Source organism: Sus scrofa, chromosome 14 (assembly GCF_000003025.6).
Source record: "Sus scrofa isolate TJ Tabasco breed Duroc chromosome 14, Sscrofa11.1, whole genome shotgun sequence".
NCBI lineage: Eukaryota > Metazoa > Chordata > Mammalia > Artiodactyla > Suidae > Sus > Sus scrofa.
Genome location: NC_010456.5, coordinates 70,830,585 through 70,851,068, shown reverse-complemented (window position 1 = coordinate 70,851,068; position 20,484 = coordinate 70,830,585). Strand labels below are relative to the sequence as shown.

Sequence of the window (20,484 nt, the reverse complement as noted above, 5' to 3'; positions counted from 1 at the left end):
TTCCATTACTTGAAGAAGTTTATATTTACAGTTACCTATACCAATCAACTATATCTTCCCTCTCCAAGCCTGTGCTTCTCCTGCCTCTCAACCTTAGCTGCCAAAGGGCATCACTTGAGGAACTTAGAAACATCTGATAACCAATCCTCACCACTCCCAGCTAAGACCAATTAAATCAGAATCTCTGGCGTAGGACCCGTATTAACAGTATTTTTTAAAAGCCTCCTATGTGATTCTCTTGTACAGCCACTAGAGTAGGACCTTGTTGCCACCAAGATGTTGTACATGGATGGCTAGCATTAGGCTCATTTGGGAACTCCTAAAAAAAAAAAAAAAAAATGAAGACCCTCAGGCCCCAACCCAGACCCAATGAATCAAAATCTGCAGTGTAATAACATCCCAGGTGATTTGTATCACTTTCAAGTTTGAGGGAGTTTCCGTTGTGGCTCAGTGGTAATGAACCTGACTGGTATCCATGACAACATAGGTTCAATCCATGGCCTCATTTAGTGAACCCAGCAAAGATCCACTGTTGCCATGAGCTGTGGTGTAGGTCACAGACACGGCTTGGGTCTGGTGTGACTGTGGCTGTGGCATAGGCTGGCAGCTGCAGCTCCAATTGGACCGCTACCCTGGGAACTTCTATATGCACCAGGTGTGACCCTAAAAAAAGACAAAAAACAAAAAAGTTTGAGAAGCTGATGTCGGAAACTGTAAATTTCAACTTTTAAAGTGCAACCTTGGGTTGCCAGAGTTGAAAACCACTGCCCTACATATTTAGCTGCTTGCTGGTGCTTGCATGGTGAAATCCTCAGGAATTTCTGAGCTGATACTCCTATCACTGCTCTGTAACTGAGTCCTTGAAGGGGATGCTCAAGAGTGATTGTCCTGTTGTGCTCCTGCTGCATTTCTCCTGAGGAGAATCTGCTTCTTCCACACCTTGACTTAGGCCTTGCCACTCTCACTCCCTTCCTTCTCCAAGGCTTTGGTTCCTCTCCTACCAGAGTTCTATTTTACTCAAAAATGGGTTTGGGGCATTAGGAAGCACTGCCTGAGAAACGATATTTTCAGGAGCTAGTGCTTCTCCCTTAAGGGTGTTTGGAACCAGGACACAGTTTGTTATAATCTAGACATATATGTATTTTTTCAATCTCTGGGAAGTTGCTTAACCTTGGAGCTGATGTGGGGATATACAGTTGACTCTTAAACAATGTAGGGGTGCAGATTCTCTGCTCAATCAAAAATATGCATGTTAACTAGAGTTGGCTCTCTGCATCTGAGGTTCCTCTGTATTCTTCCGTTCTGTATCTGTAAAATTCAACGAGCCTCAGATGGTGTAATACTCTAGTACTTACTATTGAAACAAATCTGGGTATAAGCGGACTTTCATAGTTCAAACCCATGTTTTAAGGGTCAATTTTGTGTGTGTGTGTGTATCTATATTTATATGTATGTAAATTACAGTAATGAATGTTTTATAAATGTAATGAATATTTTATAAATTAAGACTTAGTAAATGTGGTTTGTGATTTTCAGATGATTGTTTTAGGAAACAATTTACATTCTTGGTGATTTACAAGGTACTGCAGTTCTTCGATTTAGACAATTTTCCACATTCTCCACCTTTTTTTTTAAGTACTTCTGAAATTAGAATGCATTGAACAAGGATATATGAACATTTAATGTAATCTTCCTTTTTGATACTTGCATGGGATCACAAATTTATCTACAGTACATTTTAGATTCTCTGTCCTTTTATAAATTATCTGACCTTCCTCATAAACTCTCATCCCCTTGAGATAGAGATAAATCTCCCAATCTGAACTGGATTGGGTCAACTCAATTGACTGGACCTTATATTTCAGCCAGTAAGTTTGGTAAACTGGTGTGTTTCAGCAATGACTATCTGTCCTTTTTGGTATCTACTCAGTTCTTTGGATAAAATGATCAGAATATGTGGTTGGAGCAGTGGGGGGGTATAGTTTCTGTGACCTCTTGGGGGTGGGAGATGGGGCCTTTGGGTCTCTGTGATAACCTTTGGACACTTAGGGCCTACTGCTTCAGGGTGGCTGATCTTGGATACTCTCTTGGTGGGTGACTAGTGCCATGTGGCCATCCTCTGGGTAGCACTGTGTGTTTTCTGATGTTGTCAATAGCTGATAAAATTTGTGGACTGCTCTCTTTCAGCTTGGTTAGGACCCATGGTTCTCCCAGGATGCCTTCGCCTCACCTTGGCCCCTGATGGTGCTTCAGGCCCCTAAGTTTGAGCTATATCTTCCATTAGCGTCTGGCATCACCTGTCTACCTCTCAGTCTCTGCTGTAGGATTTTCTTGGTCCTCACCATGGTAGGCTTGGGCAGGCCTACAAATCTTCAACACAGTCACACTTTGCTTATTCTTCAGGGTATCTGGGATGATCTGGGTCTTGTCCCTACCTCATAGAAATCAAGAGTGGCTTGGAAAGCTAAGCTGGCCTTGCTTTTATCTATTTACACTGTGATGCCAAGATTATACTATGACCACCCCAAAGTTTGTTCAGGGAAGCTCATGAAGCAGTTTTCTTTAAGTCCCAAAGATAAATGGAGCCAAAGTCCCTCTGCTTTGTGTTTCCTCTTAATCATGCTATCACAGGTCCCAGTCTGGGTGAGTTCAGAGAGGGGGAATAAGGAAATGTATTTTGCTTGTTTCTCATACTTGTCAGCTCCTTCTTCCAAAAGACCCTTGGGGTGAGGTAAGGAGAGCTTCCCTACTTCTTTTTCCTATCTGTCAGATCTTCTTCAGATGACCAGGTGATCTAGTTGATCAGATCTAGCTGTTGCTAATGGGGGTTAAACAATTTAGAAAATGATTATCTTTCTTTAATGACTTTTACAGCTATGTTTGCCTAAGACGTCAGGAAAGTGAGCGTTGAAACTCAAAGATGGTATCTTTTTTTTCTCTGCTCTCTCCTTCCTTGGGATAATAGGCTTCATGGCTCAGCCTTGGGTTTGGTAGGTTCAATATTGACCAAATATTATCCACACTTGCATTTTGAAAAATAGTGGTTAAATTAGTTGTATATATTATAATTGATGGTGTTTTAGGAGTACAGGTTTATAAACACATCCTGATCTTTTGAAGAAGGAACTTGAGGACGTCAAAATAAAGCACTGGCTGAAAGGATTCAAGATTTGTGACTGATAATTAATTTTTACAAAAAATGAGGCAAAAATACCTTTGTCAACTTAAGAGACAATCCTGAGAAATGAAGTGGACATGATGTAATCAATTTTAAACTGATCATCAACCTTTAAATTGCTGACGGGTTGTATTCATTTCCACTATGCCACTGATGGGAATGCCTTAGGGCCTGTATTCCAATCACATGGTGTTGATATAAAATCTTGATTTTAGAGCCCTACAAATCTAATCTTTTTTCCTTTGGTCTTTCTTGCTTAATGTTTATTATCTCATTTATATATGAAATAGGTGATTTTTTTTGGTAATTTTTTTCCCTGGACATCTTTAATAAAAAGTTTTGTGTTAGAAGAGAATGGGAGTAGATGCAACAGCCTAGAGTAAATGGGGAAAAAAAAGGAATCTGGCAGCAGACAGTAGGAGTAAAATTCAGGTAAAGCTTCACAAGTTTGTGTTGGCAAAGCACATTGGCTTAGTTTATTCAATTTTATGGTTAATAGGGTTATAGATAATTTTTAAACAAAGTTGGAACACACCAATTAGGTGTTGTGACCATATCCTACATCAATCACTGCTAGAAGTGGAATGCTGGGCTGGATTGGCTAAGGGACTCTGAACATGTCTAAACCACAACATGCGAGGTCAAACCATCTTTTTTATTTTGGAGGCAGATAACTTTGGCCGGATTGGATTTTTCACTTCTTATTTTGTTTCCTTCAAGCAGTCAGTGATTATTGATGGAAAAAATTCGCTTTTGCTTTTTCTTTCTCAGCATTTCTTTGAATCGGTTCTATAGTTAACTATTGGTTATTGATTCACCAGAATAATTAATGCTTGACTTGTGTGTAAATAGCAGCATTAATATAATTTATCCTTAGTTTGCTTAATTCAGTATCTTGATAATTTTTCTTCTCATTTTTGAAAACATTTCTTTGGTGAGAAGGAGACTATAATTAATGTAACTTTTTTTTTTTTTTACTGAGGCTGAATTTGTTTCTGAATTACTGCTCTGTATAAAACAAGCATTTTTCTAAATAGTTAGTTTAAAATGGCAAAAGCCACATATTCTAGGATTAATAGGGTTCATGTTTGGGTTTCCTGAGAAATAAGTACCTCTAGTTCGGAGTGCCCAAAGCTCAGTCCTGTAACTTCTCTAGCCTTTAGCCGTACCTTGTTTTTAGGAGCTCTCATCCATCTCATGGTTTTGGATAGTATTCTTAAATAGCTGGGATATTTTCAGTAAGACCAGCAAAACCATCGGTATGTGAGTAATGAAAATGAAAGTGTAAGTTATAAGAAACAAACCTCCAGGCTTTACCACTTTCGACTCCAGGATTGTATACTGGTCTCCACCTTAGTGATTCTAATAGGCAAACTTAAAACGTCTAAAGTGCAACACTTGAGTCTTCTTCCTACTCATTTCTTTTTAAGTCAATATTACCTCTCTGGAGTTCCTGTCATGGCACAGAGGAAATTAATCCAACTAGGAACCTTGAGGTTGCGGGTTCAATCCTTGGCCTCACCAGTGGGTTAAGGATCTGGCATTGCTGTGAGCTGAGGTGTAGGTTGCAGACATGGCTCAGATCCTGCATTGCTGTGGCTGTGGCCTAGGCTGGCAGCTATAGCTCTGATTCAACCCCTAGCCTGGGAAACTCCATATGCCATGGGTGTGGCCCTAGAAAACAAAAACAAAAAATTTATTTATTTATTTTTTACTTCTCTACCCAGCTGCTCAGGCCATATGTCACCAAATCATTCTTGACTCCTTTCTTTCATAAACCATATGCAGTCTATCAACAAAACCCTGTTGACTCACCAGAATGACCAGAATTCTGCTGCTTCTCAATAACTCCCCACTGCTCCCTGGAACAAGCCAGTGTGGTCTCCACTTAGGCTATTATAGTAGCTTCCTAACTACTTTTCATTTTTCTTTTCCTCACCCCTCTCCCCAGTCCCTTCCCAGTCTGCAGTCTATTCTCTCAAAAGCAGCCAGAATGAACCTTTCACATTTTAGGTCAGATCATGCTACTTCCCTGTTCAAAAATTTTCAGTAGCTCCCAACCACAAGAACAGAATGGGGACTGTTGGTGGCCATTTACAAGGCCTGCACGATTTGATGCCTAGGTGCCAGCCTGACCTCATCTCTTACACTCTTCTCTCATTCTAGCCCTCTTGATGCTCCTGGAACATAACCATCCAAAGTAGATTACGGAGATTTTGTTCTTTCTGTTTCTTTTGTTTGGAATATTTTCCCCCAGATATCGAATGTCTGATTTCTCTACTTCCTTGGGGGTCCTTGTTACCTAATCAGGTAGGCCTTCTCTGATAGCAAAGCTAAACTTGTCCGTTCCCATCTCTCATCTAAAACCATACCCTTGTTCACTTTCTTCGTAGCACATGCCAATAATGACTATTATGCTATATAATTATTTATGTTTTTGTTTTCTACCTCCCTTGAGTAGAAGGCTCACTGCCATATCCTCTTGGCACAGTGCAGGTGCACCATCAATACTTATTGAATAAACAAATGGTGGAGTTCAAACTGGGTTTTCTTTCTTTCTTTCTTTTTTTTTTTTTGGTTGTTTGATTTTGGGTTGTAAGTAGCTAAGTAAAAACTGAAAGAAAAGAACCTAATATTTGATACTAGTCTCAGCACATGATCTTTTCCTAGATGTGTTTGTATTTTTTCCAGAAATAAGTGTATTTCCTGGATTAGGACATTTAGGTACAGCTGTTTTGTGTATATATATTTTTTCTGCACCTGAGGCATATGGGAGTTCCTGAGCTAGGGATCAAATCTATGCCACAGCAGCCACCTGAGCTGCTGCAGTGACAACACCAGGTCCTTAACCAGTTGCTCCATGAGGGAACTCCAGCTGCTTACATGTTTTACATGTAAATCTCTTTGCTCTGTCATGCCATCTGTGTGGCCCAGAGGGCTGGTGGAATTGGAGAGGGATCTCCATGTGCTTTGTTATCATCCCTTAATAGCTCCACATAATAGCTCCAGCTAGCAGTGGTTGGTAATCTAACAAAACCCTAAATTTTATTGAAAAAATGATGATAGTTTCACACTTTTTGTGTCGTTTGTAATGAGGATTGTTGTAGACTACATTGTGTTCCTCCTGCATTCATATGTGAAGCCCTATCCCTCAGGACCTCAGAATGTGACTGCATTTAGAGATCGGGTCTTAAGAGATATACTGAGTTGAAATGGGGTTTTTAGGGTGGGCCCTAATCCAATATTACTAGTGTCCTTATATGAGGAGATTAGGACATACAAGGCACCAGGGATGTGTGGATACAGAGAAAAGAATGTCATAGTGAGAAGGTGACTGTCTGCAAGCCAATGAGAGAGGTGTAAGAAACCAGCCCTGCTGGTGCTTTGATACTACCTCCAGAACTGTGAGAAAATAAACTTCTGTTGGTTGAGTCACTCAATCTGTGGTATTTTGTTATGGCAGCCCCTAATAAAAGGATTTTTTTTTTTTTTTTTGGCCACCCCTCATCATATGGTGTTCTTGGGCAAGAGATCAAATCTGAGCTGTAGTTGTGACCTAAGCTGCAGCTGTGGCAATACCAGATCCTTAACCCACTGTGCCAGGTGGAGGGATCAAATGTGTGTACCAGCGCTCCCAAGATGCTGCTGATCCCATTGTGCCATGTCGGAATCTCCTAAAAAGGATTTTTTAAAAATTTTGCTTTTTAGGACCACACCGCAGCATATGGAAGTTCCCAGGCTAGGGGTGGAATTGGAGCTATAGCTGCTGGCAAATGCCACAGCAACACAGTATCTGAGCTGTGTCAGTGACCTACACCACAGCTTACAGCAGTGCCAGATCCCTGACCCACTGACTGAGGCCAGGGATTGAACCTGCATCCTCGTGGATACTAGCTGGATTTGTTTCTGCTGCACCACAACAGGAACTCCTAAAAGGATTTTTTAATCCTTTCATTTTTATATGGAAATCAGTAATAAAAATTGTGTGCCTGTTCTTTTTACTTAGAGTTTGAAAACAAACTATGTAGCTTTTTTTTTTTTTTTTTTTTTTTTTTTTGGTGAAAAAAGACCAAACATAAGTATATACTTGATAACTGATCACACTGAACTGATCAGGAAGCAAATAAACTTTACAAATGGAGACTTATTTGTTCAGAATTTACAAAAATGTTTTTCATGACACTAGACATAGAAAACGACAGAATGTTTTGCATTAGGGATTCCTTTTTTTTCTTTTTTATGACCGTACGTGCTGTCATATGGAAGTTCCCAGGCTAGGGGTCAAATCTCAGCTGCAGCTGCTGGCCACATCCACAGCCATAGCAACACTGGATCCCAGCTGTGTTTTCAACCTACACCACAGCTCCCACCAACACCGGATCCTTAACACATTGAGCAAGCCCAGGGATTGAATCCATGTCCTCATGAATACTAGTCGGGTTCTTAACCTGCTGAGCCTCAACAGGAACTCCCAGAAAGGAAGACTTTTAAAGAGATGATGTGAAGAACCTGGAGAGGAGGATGAGTGAGAGGGAGTAGCCTCAGGCTAGAGGCTGACCTCTAGGTTTCTGCCTCAGGCTAGAGGTGTCAGTTTCTAAGAAACATTTGGTGGAGGGGTTCCCTTCGTGGCTCAGTGGTTAACAAATCCAACTAGGAACCATGAGGTTGTGGGTTTGATCCCTGGCCTCGCTCAGTGGGTTAAAGATCTGGCATTGCTGTGAGCTGTGGTGTAGGTTGCAGATGCGGCTTGGATCCTGAGTTGCTGTGGCTCTGGTGTAGACTGGCGACTACAGCTCCCATTAGACCCCTAGCCTGGGAACCTCCTTATGGGTGTGGCCCTAGAAAAAGTAAAAAAGACAAAAAAGAGACTCCCCCCGCTCTCCCCCCTCCCCAAAAAAAAACACTGGTGGAAGAAAGGCAGGTGGGTGGAAGAAGGCTTCCACTTTGGGTATGCTATGTCAAATGTCAATCGCCTTTTAAGTTGAATATTACTCTTTCCTTGGCTTTTAACACTTTTTGTAGTTTATGCCATAGCCTACTTCCTAGCCTATTTCTCACCTAGTTTCTTGTTTTTACCCACAGTCTGCCCAACTTCACTATCTGCTACTCTCAGACAAAAATAATTTCCATGTCTGCCCCTTGGCACATGGCTCCCTTTGGCTGGCTCTCCTTCCCCCTCTCTCTCATAGGAAACTATCTAGCTCTTTTTGGAAGCTCTGCTTAATCTTCGTGAATGTTTGTAATCTCTTCAACCCTTTCTTTTTACCTATAAATCTAAGTAGTTATTCTGCCTTTTATATTGCAACTAGTTGTGTATCTTTCTTATCACATATTGAAGGTTACTTATCTTTATTTTCTAAATGGGTAAGGTATTGTTTTGCTCAATAAATCTTTGTTGGCTTAAAAGGAACTAAAAGAAGATTGTATTTGGTTTTGGGCAAGTGTTGAATGTTAATTGAAGGATATGTATTTTCTGGGTTCTCAACACTAAATCTTTCCCAGTACTTTTGTGAACACAGTAAAAGCTGCTTTTGTAGGAACTAAGGAATAGTTGAAATTACCAATAATTTGAAGAAGGGACCCCTGTCCCCAAGACTAGATGATACTTTTTACTTTAAAAAGTCACTTTTAAAGTTTATCCATAGACGATTTTATTTTTCTACCCTTCTAATTTCTTTCATAATCCTATTTGAAATTTTTGGCTAATTAACATAGCTTAAATGTCTTACTTTTTATTTCACACATTAGAATTAACTTGAGGAAGCAAAAGTAGCCCTGAAGGCTCCTGTGAGCTATTGGAGGAAGGTTAAAATTCAAAGTATTTTAGCTAATAAAGAAGAAAAGAGATGGTTGTTAACATGGCCTTTTAATATTACAAAGATGGTAACATAAAAAAATTAGGTTCAGAAAGAACATGGTTGTAGAATACAAATGTGTTACCCAAGATAACATTAAAGAAGACTTTCTACAGTGCTAGTGTCTGAGACACTAAAGCAATTGTTGCTCTGATATAACAAATGAAAGCAGATCACAACCTCACGTCAACATAATATTCTGCAGTGTTCCTGTTGTACACTGGTGTTGATCTATACAGCAATAGTTGACTTGGCTCCCTGAGTGTATCAATTTAATTTTCACTATTCTTGGAACATCTAGAGAAGCACACCTGAAATAGGAAAGAGCAGAAGATACTGTTATTTTTTGGTACTCTAAATTTCAATATATAAATATTACATACTATTAAAAGTACATTTGGTTTTATGAAATTATACATATGCAGAATTAATAAAGTAGGGAATTTCTTCTCTTTATGTTACCTGACATCTCTAACTTAGGATCACTTCAGTGGGGAGTTCATTCCTGTATCGATGATAAGGTGTGTCTCTGCCTAGCACAGAGGTACGGACTGAAGAAAAGGGAGTAAACCCAAGTTCTTTTAAGACCTGCAAATCTGAAGTCAGAAATTGTCCAGATGAGAGGGATCCCCCTAAAGTCTGGTAAAGGGAGAAGGGAGTAGTAATGCCCAGTGATTAAAAAAAAAAAAAAAAAAAAAGTTTGCAGAAGCAGGGCTTGGACTCTACATTAGAATAATCTTTGCTATAAATTTCAACTAAAAGTTTTGGTGTACCTTATAAAAATATAACCAATTTTGTACTGAAAAAGAAAAATTTATAGAATAAATTGAGAATTAATTTTACTGTTTACTGGTTTTCCTTTAAGAGATGGGAGACTTTTTTTGGTGGGAGGCCACCCCACAGCATATGGAGTTCCCAGGCCAGGGATCTGAGCCATAGTCATGACCCAGGCTGCAGCTGGGGCAATGGCCAAATCCCCCAACTCACTGGGCCAGGCCAGGGATTGAACCAATGTCCTAGTGCTGCAGAGATACCACCAGTCCCATTATGTCACAGCACAAACTTCTGGGAGACTTTTTCAAGTAACATAATGCACCCTCCACCCTTGGAGAGCATTATCTATTTTGAGGAGTTACAGTCACTGATAGAAGTCCATTATATCCCTCTACAGGCTTATCAAGCCATATTTACTTTGTCATTGAAAGCATCACCTGATTTTAGTTTAATCAATATTAAATAACTATACTGGGATTTTAAAAAGAAGACTTAGATATAAACTAACTTCCAAGTTGCAATTCAATTTTTTTTTTTTTTTTGGTGGAAGCACAGTGTGCTTAGACATTGTTCTTTTCACATTTCTTCTCTGGCATTTATTATAAGGAACAAAGTGTTTCTGGAATGCTCATTTTAATTTCAAAGCTCAGGCTATTTTATGGAAAACATTTGGTGCTTGGAGAATCTGAGCAATAATAAGAGGAATGTTCAGTGGGAAGTGTCATGAATTGTGGCACTTCGAATACATTCTGAAGGAAGATTTAGACAATGATACTTATTGTTCATATTTACACAGAGGTTTTAAATGAGGTGGTATAATTTGTTTTAATCTGGACAACTATCTTTTAATTCTTGATTTTATAAATTAGGCTGATAACGGGGAGGTATTTGCCTTTTGGAATACGTGAAACTCATGCAGTAAATCAGACTTAAAATTATCTTTGTATAATGCATGATCAAGACATGTGGCCCTATTTGACTGCTTGAAAGGCACATAGAATGTGCTTTGTTAATTGACTTCATCTCGTTTAGCTCAGGGAACTCCACAAAAGCAGGACAAGGATAGACACAGAGAGAACACCTTTGACAAGAATCCCATGTGGGGAATGGACTGGAAATTACACATTAAATGCCAACCAATTTTGAATCATGTTAATGCATCTTAATAAAGTACATTGCATTATTTAACTTGCCTATAATGTTATAGGATGATATGATTATTCTCATTTTCCAAGAAAAGAATTAAAGGCTTGCTGCAAGGAATATACCACCTGAGGTTGTGAATGTGGGAATAAAACATATTAGAATAAAGAGGGTCTGTTGGACAGAAAAGGGGATAGAGGGCAGACAAAAATTATTTTCATCCATATATTTCCCTATAGCTTGTAAATTATTTGTCTTCTGGCTAAGAACTGGGCCCAGAGAGCCAAAAAAAAAAAAAAAAAAAAAACAAATATTTAATGCTCCGTAAATAATAAACAAGCAAAATCTCCAGGAGCTGCAGTTATGTATAGTCTGTTATCAAAGATGCGGTACATGATTGTTAAAAGCCTCCGCTATTTCAATGAGTTTCACGTCTTCTATTTTAATTACTGAGTACAAGGTTTTTTTTTTTTTTGTTGTTGTTGTTGTTGTTGTTTCTTTCCCTTTATATACAGTGGGGATCTTCCAGGTTTGCTTATGAAAATGTTAATCAGATTTTGTTCCTGGGATCCAAGGTTCATTAAGAAATGGATATTTTTTGGGAGTTCCCGTTGTGGTGCAGTGGTTAAAGAATCTGACTAGGAACCATGAGGTTGCGGGTTCGATCCCTGGCCTTGCTCAATGGGTTAAGGATCTGGCATTGCCGTGAGCTGTGGTGTAGGTTGTAGACGCGGCTCAGATCCCGCGTTGCTGTGGCTCTGGCGTAGGCTGGTGGCTATGGCTCCGATTAGACCCCTAGCCTGGGAACCTCCATATGCCACGGGAGCAGCCCAAGAAATAGCAAAAAGACAAAAAAAAAAAAAAAAAGGATATTTTTCACAATATAATTTTGTATAAGGTTTTATTTTCAAATACAGATGCTTAATTTCCATCTCCAAACAGTACTCTTATCATGAATTGGTTCTTACTTTAAACAAATCTACAAAAGTAATACATTCTCATTATTAACATATTCAGGCAATTAAAAATGTAGACCTTAAGAAGTCCCTCTATTCAACTACCCCATTCATTAAGCCATTTGTATAGGAATCATTGAACAACTATTTTGAGCATTGTTCTGAGAGCTGGAGGGAAAAAAAAACCCACATTTCCTGTTTCATAGGGTTTTACATTTTAATACTGGAAGGATGCAGTAAACATGTATGAACAAAAAGTGTCAGGCTTTAAAAATGTTTTGAAGAAATACAACATGTAGTTGAGGGGGCAAGGTGGGAGGGTGGGGAGGGTAGGCGCTGGGGTAGTCAGGAAAGGCCTTGTGATAGGGGACTTTGAGGAGGACCTGAATGAGAGGCCAGCTGAGTGAGGAAGAATGGAGGAGACACCAGTAGGCCAGGATGTAGGTCATAGTAAGGATTTAGGTTTTGTCCTCCTGAAGTCACCACTGTTTTATGTTTCAGAGTGGTTCTCACCTATTCCCCCCACCCGCCATTAATAATCTCTATTCTTAACCTAAGCAGACTAATACTTATTGACTTAATTATTATTTTTGTCTCTCTCTTAACATAGATTGCTGGCTACAATGTGCTATAGTCATTTTTATGTATCAGATAACATATGTGTATTGCATATACTGTACTTTGCATTGTTCCAGTAGTAAACTTGATGAGATTCAATCTCTGTGGTCCTCTCCTCCCTTCTTCCCATCCTTCTTCCCTCTCCTCCTTTCTATCTTTAGTTGAGAACTCAAGTGATGGCTGATAACATTGCTCTTGGTGCAATGACTTTTGGGGATGTGGCAATCATATTGGGAATGAATCATATTATTATGAACTACTTCCTTTTGTTCTGGGATATGATATCCCAGGACTGTGTTCCTCTCACAATTTGTCTGATAAGTGACTTGTATTTTTCCAATTTTAGGTTACTACACTTGTAAATTGTCCCCAGAATCCTTCCAACAGGAAAAAAGGCCGTTCAAAAAGAGCCAGAGTTCTTCTAGCTTCTGTGGAGGAAGCAACTTGGAATTTATTAGACAAGGGAGAGAAGATTGCTCAGGAAGCCACCGCTTTGAAGGAAGAGCTTACTGGGGCACTCCAGGAAGTTCGCAAAGAAAGTGAGTACTCTAGTCCTGGTCAGGAGTAAACTGTACATCCTTAGGATGTTAGTTAACCGAAATAGATTTGAGTGCTGTGTTGTAGTTTGACTTGAGCTTATCACTTTTGTGCAGGAGTTAGCTCTGGGAGACAGAGTGGTTCATTAGGCAGCTCTGAGACTCAGAGCCCCACTTCAGGTTCTTCCTTTAGTTATTCATTTCCCCTCCTTCCATAGTTTATCCGTAGTAAACAAAGAGAAATGTTGACTTTTTATCATAAAATGAGACATGACTAATGAAGCTGGACATATTTTCCCATACACAAGCAAATTCTAAAGTTCCTTGTAAACAATTGATGGAAATTTCAGACCAGACCACCTTGAAAGTACCTTTTTTTTTTTTTTGTCTGTGTGTGTGTCTTTGCCTTTTCTAGGGACGCTCCTGCGGCATATGGAGGTTCCCAGGCTAGGGGTCTAATCGGAGCTGTAGCCACCGGCCTACGCCAGAGCCACAGCAACACGGGATCCAAGCCTCATCTACAACCTGCACCACAGCTCATGGCAATGCCGGATCGTTAACCCACTGAGCAAGGCCAGGGATCAAACCTGCAACCTCATGGTTCCTAGTCAGATTCGTTAACCACTGCGCGACGGTAACTCCGAAAGTACCTTTAAAAAAATTTTTTTTTTCATTCTTCTGGAGTTTGATATTTTCTAACCATAAAAAATTCTTTAGAATGAATTATGCATAATTACTGTGTGGCTGTTGTTAATAGTACATAATAAAAATGTCTATTTTACCTTTTGATATCTTATTTATGATGAACAGTTTTATAATGAACATAAGTCGTATTTGCAGGGTTTTTTAAATAAAGAACTTCTCAGTATTTAGTTAATGGAGTGATTTTATACATTGGCTTGCTGCTAGGAACTATTTGAAAGGATAGGAAAAGAAATTTTCGTGTTTATCTTTGTGAAAGAAGTTTGGGGTATGCAAATATTTCCTTCTCCCCACCCCTAACATAAAGAAAACCAGGAAATTTTTGCTGATTATATAATAGAAGTGATTATACTAGCCACAATAAACTTTAGGTCAAATACAGGGGAGTTTTTGGTTAGATGCTTTATGTATCAGTTATATATTAGAAGGATTCTTAGGATAATATATAGAATATATAATGCCCCAGATAATATGAAATAAATTCATCATTCCTCCCCATTTCTTACAACCTCAGACCCACGCTTTGTCCTCTCTTCTCTGCTCTGGTACCATCATCCACTTAGTTACCGAGTCAGCTTAGCTTAGACGCTGTGTTTTCATTCCACCCTCTCTTCTAATTAATTTTTAAGTTCTACAAATTCTATTTTGTTTTCTATCTCAGATCTGTTCTCTCTTCTCCATTCCTAGTATTGCCTTTTGAATTCTGGATGACTGCATTAGCTTTGCCCCATACCAAATCCAAACGTTTTTTAAAAATGAAAATTTCGGGAGTTCCCTTTGTGGCACAGTGGGTTAAGGATCGGCATTGTCACTGCTGTGGGTTGGGTTGCTGCTGTGGGCTTTGGTTTGATTCCTGGCCCTGGACCTTCTGCATGTATTGGGCAAAAGGAGGAGAAAAAAAAAAAAAAAAAAAGGGAAACAGTTATTTTACTTCCCTGCTTAAAATCCTTTTAATAGCTTTTGAAGAATTAGGGGACTGGCTTTCTGGACAAAATTCAAACTTTTAAACCAGCTCCCACAGCATTCCATGGTTTGACTTCTACTGATTTCTTCCTTCTCATTTCCTGATTGTGCCCCCCTCCAAAGAACTCATATATGCTTTATGCCTCTGTGTCTGTTACTAGAAATTTCCTTTACCTGGACTGTCTTTCTTTTTATTTATTTATTTTTTTTGGTCTTTTTGCTATTTCTTTGGGCCACTCCCGCGGCATATGGAGGTTCCCAGGCTAGGGGTCGAATCGGAGCTGTAGCCACTGGCCTACGCCAGAGCCACAGCAACGCAGGATCCGAGCCGCGTCTGCAACCTACACCACAGCTCACGGCAACGCCGGATCGTTAACCCACTGAGCGAGGGCAGGGACCGAACCCTCAACCTCATGGTTCCTAGTCGGATTCGTTAACCACTGCGCCACGACGGGAACTCCTGGACTGTCTTTCTCATTCAGCCAATTCTTACTCAGCAAAACTCAGCCGAGGTCATCTTTCACAGCAAGTGTTTATTGACCCCTCAGTGCTGATGTAGGTACCCCTTTTCTATGTCTCCACACACTCTGAACATCTCTCTGTCATAAGACTTAGCATCTCATACACTAAACATTGGTTTATTTGTTCAGTAAGTCTCGAAGGTGGCAAGCACAAGGTCTATTTGATTAGCAATGCCAGACACATAGCAGACACCCTGTAAATGTTCATTAAATAAAAAAAAAAAGAATCTAAGCATCATTTTATCATTTTATATTACAATTTATAATGGTTTTATTTTTGCTTTTATGATAAACTATTTCTCATAGTTACGGTTCCTTTGCTGAGTCTTGGGAAGGAATATGAACTCTATCTGGTACTGTTTCTGATTTATTTGGCAACATTGTTTCCATAAATAATCTGGTAATAAATAAGATGTTGGTCATTCTTAGAAGGGAACAATAATTGTAATAATGGTCAAGAAATGGTATTTGCTTTAAAAACACCCAACATTTTTAGTTCAATAAAAGTATTTTAAAGAAAAGTTCTCAAAGAGAAGTCTGTTTGAATTCTAGGATTATGCAGTATATATTTCTGTGTTCTGTTGTAATGTGTGAAATACATATATATGGCATATGCTGTATACACAACAAACACATTTGGTTAAAGATCACAAAGTGCTTTATATGCTGAATCTTTTTGACAAACTGCCAAATTGAACTACCACCGCTTGAGTGTAGGAGGAAAGCAGTGAAATGGCAAATTATTCTGGAATTTGGGGAATGGCCAATGCTTATCCTATGGGTAGAAGAGATAGTGACAGTGAGAGCACTGTTCTCAAAAATTTGGAAGGAATTTTAGCTCAGTGATGAAGTTGAAGTAACAGGAGAGTGAGTTCTGAACCAAGCAACTCTGTATGATACTAGAAACACATTTAAAAAATTTCCTGCTTTCATTCTTATTTTTTAAGGACTTTGTCTAGTGGCATAATGTGGTGGACTTACGATGAGCAAATAAGTTGAATGTATTTGAAAAAGTGAAAAAATATTGGAAGTAGAGGATATTTTAATGTATATATTTATTGATTTATTTTCAAGAATTTCGAGAGTAATTTAGAAAATTTCTTCTAATAAAAACAGTATAATTTATATAGCCTGGCTACAGGATTCTTTTATTGTTTTGCTACCTTTAGTGGCTTTAGTTAGAGACTCAAAGTGATAAAGTGGGCATTTGGTTATCTCAAGAACTTTCTTGTAGGATTTCTCACTGTGGTACAGTGAGTTAAGAATCCTACTGCAGCGGCTCGGGTTCCTATGGAGGTGTGAATTCCATCCCTGGCCCAGTACACTAGTTAAAAGATCTAACATTGTTGTAGCTGTGTCTTGTATTCAGTCCCTAGCCCAGGAACTTCCATATGCTGTGGGTGTGGCCATGAAAACCAACCCACTTTCCCTGCAAAAAACCCAAAAAACTTGCTTGTAGACAATAGAGTATGGGTAGTATTAGGGGAGGATGGTGAACGAAAGATAAAATTGTAGAGATCCCCAAAATGTGGTCCATGTAGCAATTATTTATGGTCACTCATGATCTTGTAACTTACCCCCATACTTATACAGTGGTAACATATTACATCTGGTATTTTATTTAAATAGTTTTAGAATATTCATTTAATAGTTACCTAGAAATTAGCTAAGAATTGTTTATAATGTCTGGATTACCTATTTTGCCTATAGCATGTTTACTACCTTTGTGTACCCTCTGCTCCTCTGCAATAGACATGGCTTCTAAGTCACATGATTGATTACACAGTATTTAATGTTTTTTAGTAGTTTATTGAGAATGATATATATACAAAAAGTTCATATGTTATCAAGAACAACTCAATATATTTTCATTGTGAACACAGTAATGTAAACTCCATCCAGATCAAGAAATAGAACATTATTTGACCTCTAGAAGCATCCCCTGTGCTTCCTACCAGTTACTACTCCCTCACTTCGAGGTAACCATTATCCTGGTTATCACATAGGTCTTTGTGAACTTGGTGTAAGTGGGATCATAAAGTATGTATGATCTTTTGGATCTGGCTTCTTTTGCTCAATGTTGTGTTTGTGGGATCTTACCATATAGTTGATTTGTTTTCACTGATGAGTAGATCATACTTATTTATCCACTCTACTGTTGATAGAGATTTGGGTCATTTCCAGTTTTTGGTTTTTATGTATATTGTTATTATATACATATTTGTCCATTATTTTTGGTGTGTGAATGTAGGCATTTCTGTTGGGTTTATACCTAGAAGTAAAACTGCTGTGTCAAAAGGTATACACTCAGCTTTAATAGCTATTACCTAACAGTTTTCTAGAGTGGATTTTCTAATTGACACTCTTAATGTATAAACTTCCAGTTGTTCCACATTCTTATTAACTTGGTGTTAACAAATGTCAGTGTTTTTTAATTCAAGTATATGTAGTAGTATCCCATTGTTTTTTCCCCTTTATTTTATTTTTTCTTTAAAGTGCTTGGAAGTTCCTGGACCAAGGATCCAACCTGTGTCACAGCTATGGTGACAACTCTGGATCCTTAACCTGATGCACCACAAGAGAACTTAACTTTTTATTGAAGTATAATTTACAGTGTAGTTAGTTTCTCATGTATGAAAAAGTGATAAAGTTATATATACCTCCCACATACACACATGCATATGTATTTTTTCTTTTTCCATTATAGTTTACTATAGGATATTGAATATAGTTCCCTATGCTAAATAGTAGGAGCTTGGTGTTTATTTTATAGTAGTAGTTTGTATCTGCTAATTCCATACTCTTAATTTATCCCTTCCTTACTCCCTTTGCCTTTTGGTAACCATTAGTTTATTTTCTATGTCTGGGAGTCTATTTTGTAAATAAGTTCATTTGTATCATATCTCAGATTCCAAATGTGATAACAAATGGTATTTGGATCTGTCTGACTTTATATGATCTATATATAACTTTATGTGAAGACTTTCTCTGTCTTTACATGATCTCCAAGTCCATCCACGTTGTGGCAAATGACATTATTTCATTATTTTTTATGGCTAAGCAGTATTCCATTTTGTGTTTGTATATATGTGTATATCTATCTCTCTATACCTCTATATCTGTCTATTTATCCAATCATCCATCCATCCATGTCTTCTTTATCCATTCCTCTATTGATGGACATTTAAGTTGCTTCCATACCTTGACTACTGTATATAGTGTTGCTAAGAACATTGGGGTGCTTGTATCTTCTTGAATTAGTTTTCTCTGAAATATATGACCAGGAGTGGGATTGCTGGATCTATTTTTAGTTTTTAAAAAAATACTGTTTTCCATGGCGGCTGCACCAATTTACTATCCCACCAACAGTGTAAGAGGATTCCTTTTTCTCCATACCCTTTCCAGCAGTGCAAACCTCATTGCAGTTTTGATTTGCTTTTCTCTAACAATTACCAATGTTGAGCATATTTTCATGTGTGTATTGGCCGTTTGTGTATCTTCTTTGGAGAAATGTCTATTTATGTTTTTTGTCCACTTTTTGATTGAGTTTTTGTTGTTGAGTTGTATAAGGTGTTTGTATGTTTTGGAAGTTAAGCTTTTGTTGGTCCCATCACTTGTTAACATTTTTTCCCATTCTGATGGTTGTCTCTCCTTTTTAAGTTTTCCTTTGCTGTGCAAAAGTTTGTAAGTTTGATTAGGTTCCATTTCTTTGTTTTTGCTTTCATTTCTATGGCCTTGGAAGATACATTTTAATTAATTAATTAATTTTTTTGCAGCAAACATTGTATCCTTAACCAACTGCACTGCACTGAGGATAGAACCTGCACCTCAGCAGCTACCTGAGCTGCCATAGAGACAATGCCAAATACTTTTTTTTATTTAAAAAATCTGCCTTCCATTATTTTAATATTTTTGATATTCAGAAGTAATTTTGATAAGTTCCAGTTAATCATTTTATTCCTTTTTGGGTAGAGATTTTTCTGTTTTTTTCCTTTTCTTTTCTTTTTTGGCCATACCCACAACATGTGGAAGTTCCTGGGCCAGGGATGGAACTCATTCTGCAGCAGTGACTCAAGCCACTGCAGTGACAATACTTGATCCTTAACCTGCTGTGCCACAAGGGAACTCTGATTTTTTTCTGTTTTGTTAAAAATTTTTGCCTATTACAAAGTCAAGGAGATATCCTATTATGTTTTACAACATAAAGTCTTTGTTGTTTTATCTTTAGTCTATCTGGAAATGAATTTTTATGAATGGTGTGAATTAGGGGTAATGATTCTTTTTTCCATATGCAAATTCAATTAATCAGGTATTATACAGATGCGTATGGAATTTAATTATTCCAGTGCCATTTATAGGGGGAGGGGAAGAACCTACAATCCTACTTTCAGTTGATACACTTTTGTAACTTTGTTGAAAATCAGTTGACCTTACCTGTGTGAGTCTACTTTGGAACTCTCTTCTGTTCCATTGATTCACATATCTATCCTTATAGTGATAACACATTGTCTTGATTACTGTATATCATAGTAAGTATTGAAATAAAAATTTGATTTGGCCATTCTAGGTCCTTTGCATTTCTATAAAAATTTTGGAATTAGCTTTTCTGTTTTTTACAAAAAACCTTCTGGGATTTTGATTGGGATTAATTTGGAACTATAGACCACTTTGTGCTGAATTGAAATTTTAATGGTAATGAGTCTTCTGATTGAAAAATATGTAATTTATTTTTTTAATGACAGCGAAATTAACATTTTAATTTTAAATATATACTGAAATTCGTGACATTTCTCCTGCCTTCTTCAGTCTATTTAAGTCCATCCAGTGAATTTTTCACTTTAGTTATTATACATTTTTATTGCTTTAATTTTCATTAGTTTTTTAAAAATAGTTTTTATTTTTATGTAAATAGAAATAGTTTCCTCTAAATTTCTTTCCAAATTCTAGTTCCCTGCTGAAATTTCCATCTTGCCATTACTTTTCCTGAACATCTTCATTACAGTTAATTTCTGGATCTGACATGCCTAACATGTGGCTCTCCTGTATGTTTGTTTTATTGTCTGTTTGGTTTTCCAAGTATCTGATTTTGTCTCCTATTATCTTGGATAGTTTTGACTGAATGCTGGGCATTGTCAGTGGAAAAAATTTAGATATATTTTTAATGATTATTCTATTTCTAGCTAACCCTTCCTCTTGAATGTAGCATCCCAGAGGTCTCAATTTAAAGTATAGGATATT

General features: G+C 37.9%; 1 protein-coding gene across 7 annotated transcripts in view; it reads left to right on the top strand.

Annotated features, from left to right (window-relative positions):
* Window positions 1-20,484, top strand: part of CTNNA3 (catenin alpha 3) — a 1,779,313-nt gene that overhangs the window by 123,475 nt on the left and 1,635,354 nt on the right. For 6 of the 7 annotated variants that reach the window (XM_021074380.1, XM_021074384.1, XM_021074383.1 and 3 more), the window contains one exon: window positions 12,871-13,063. The exons of the other annotated variant lie outside the window; for it this stretch is intronic. In XM_021074380.1, the coding sequence (XP_020930039.1) occupies window positions 12,871-13,063 (193 nt within the window). The remainder of the gene's footprint in view (window positions 1-12,870; window positions 13,064-20,484) is intronic. 7 annotated transcript variants of the gene reach the window in all.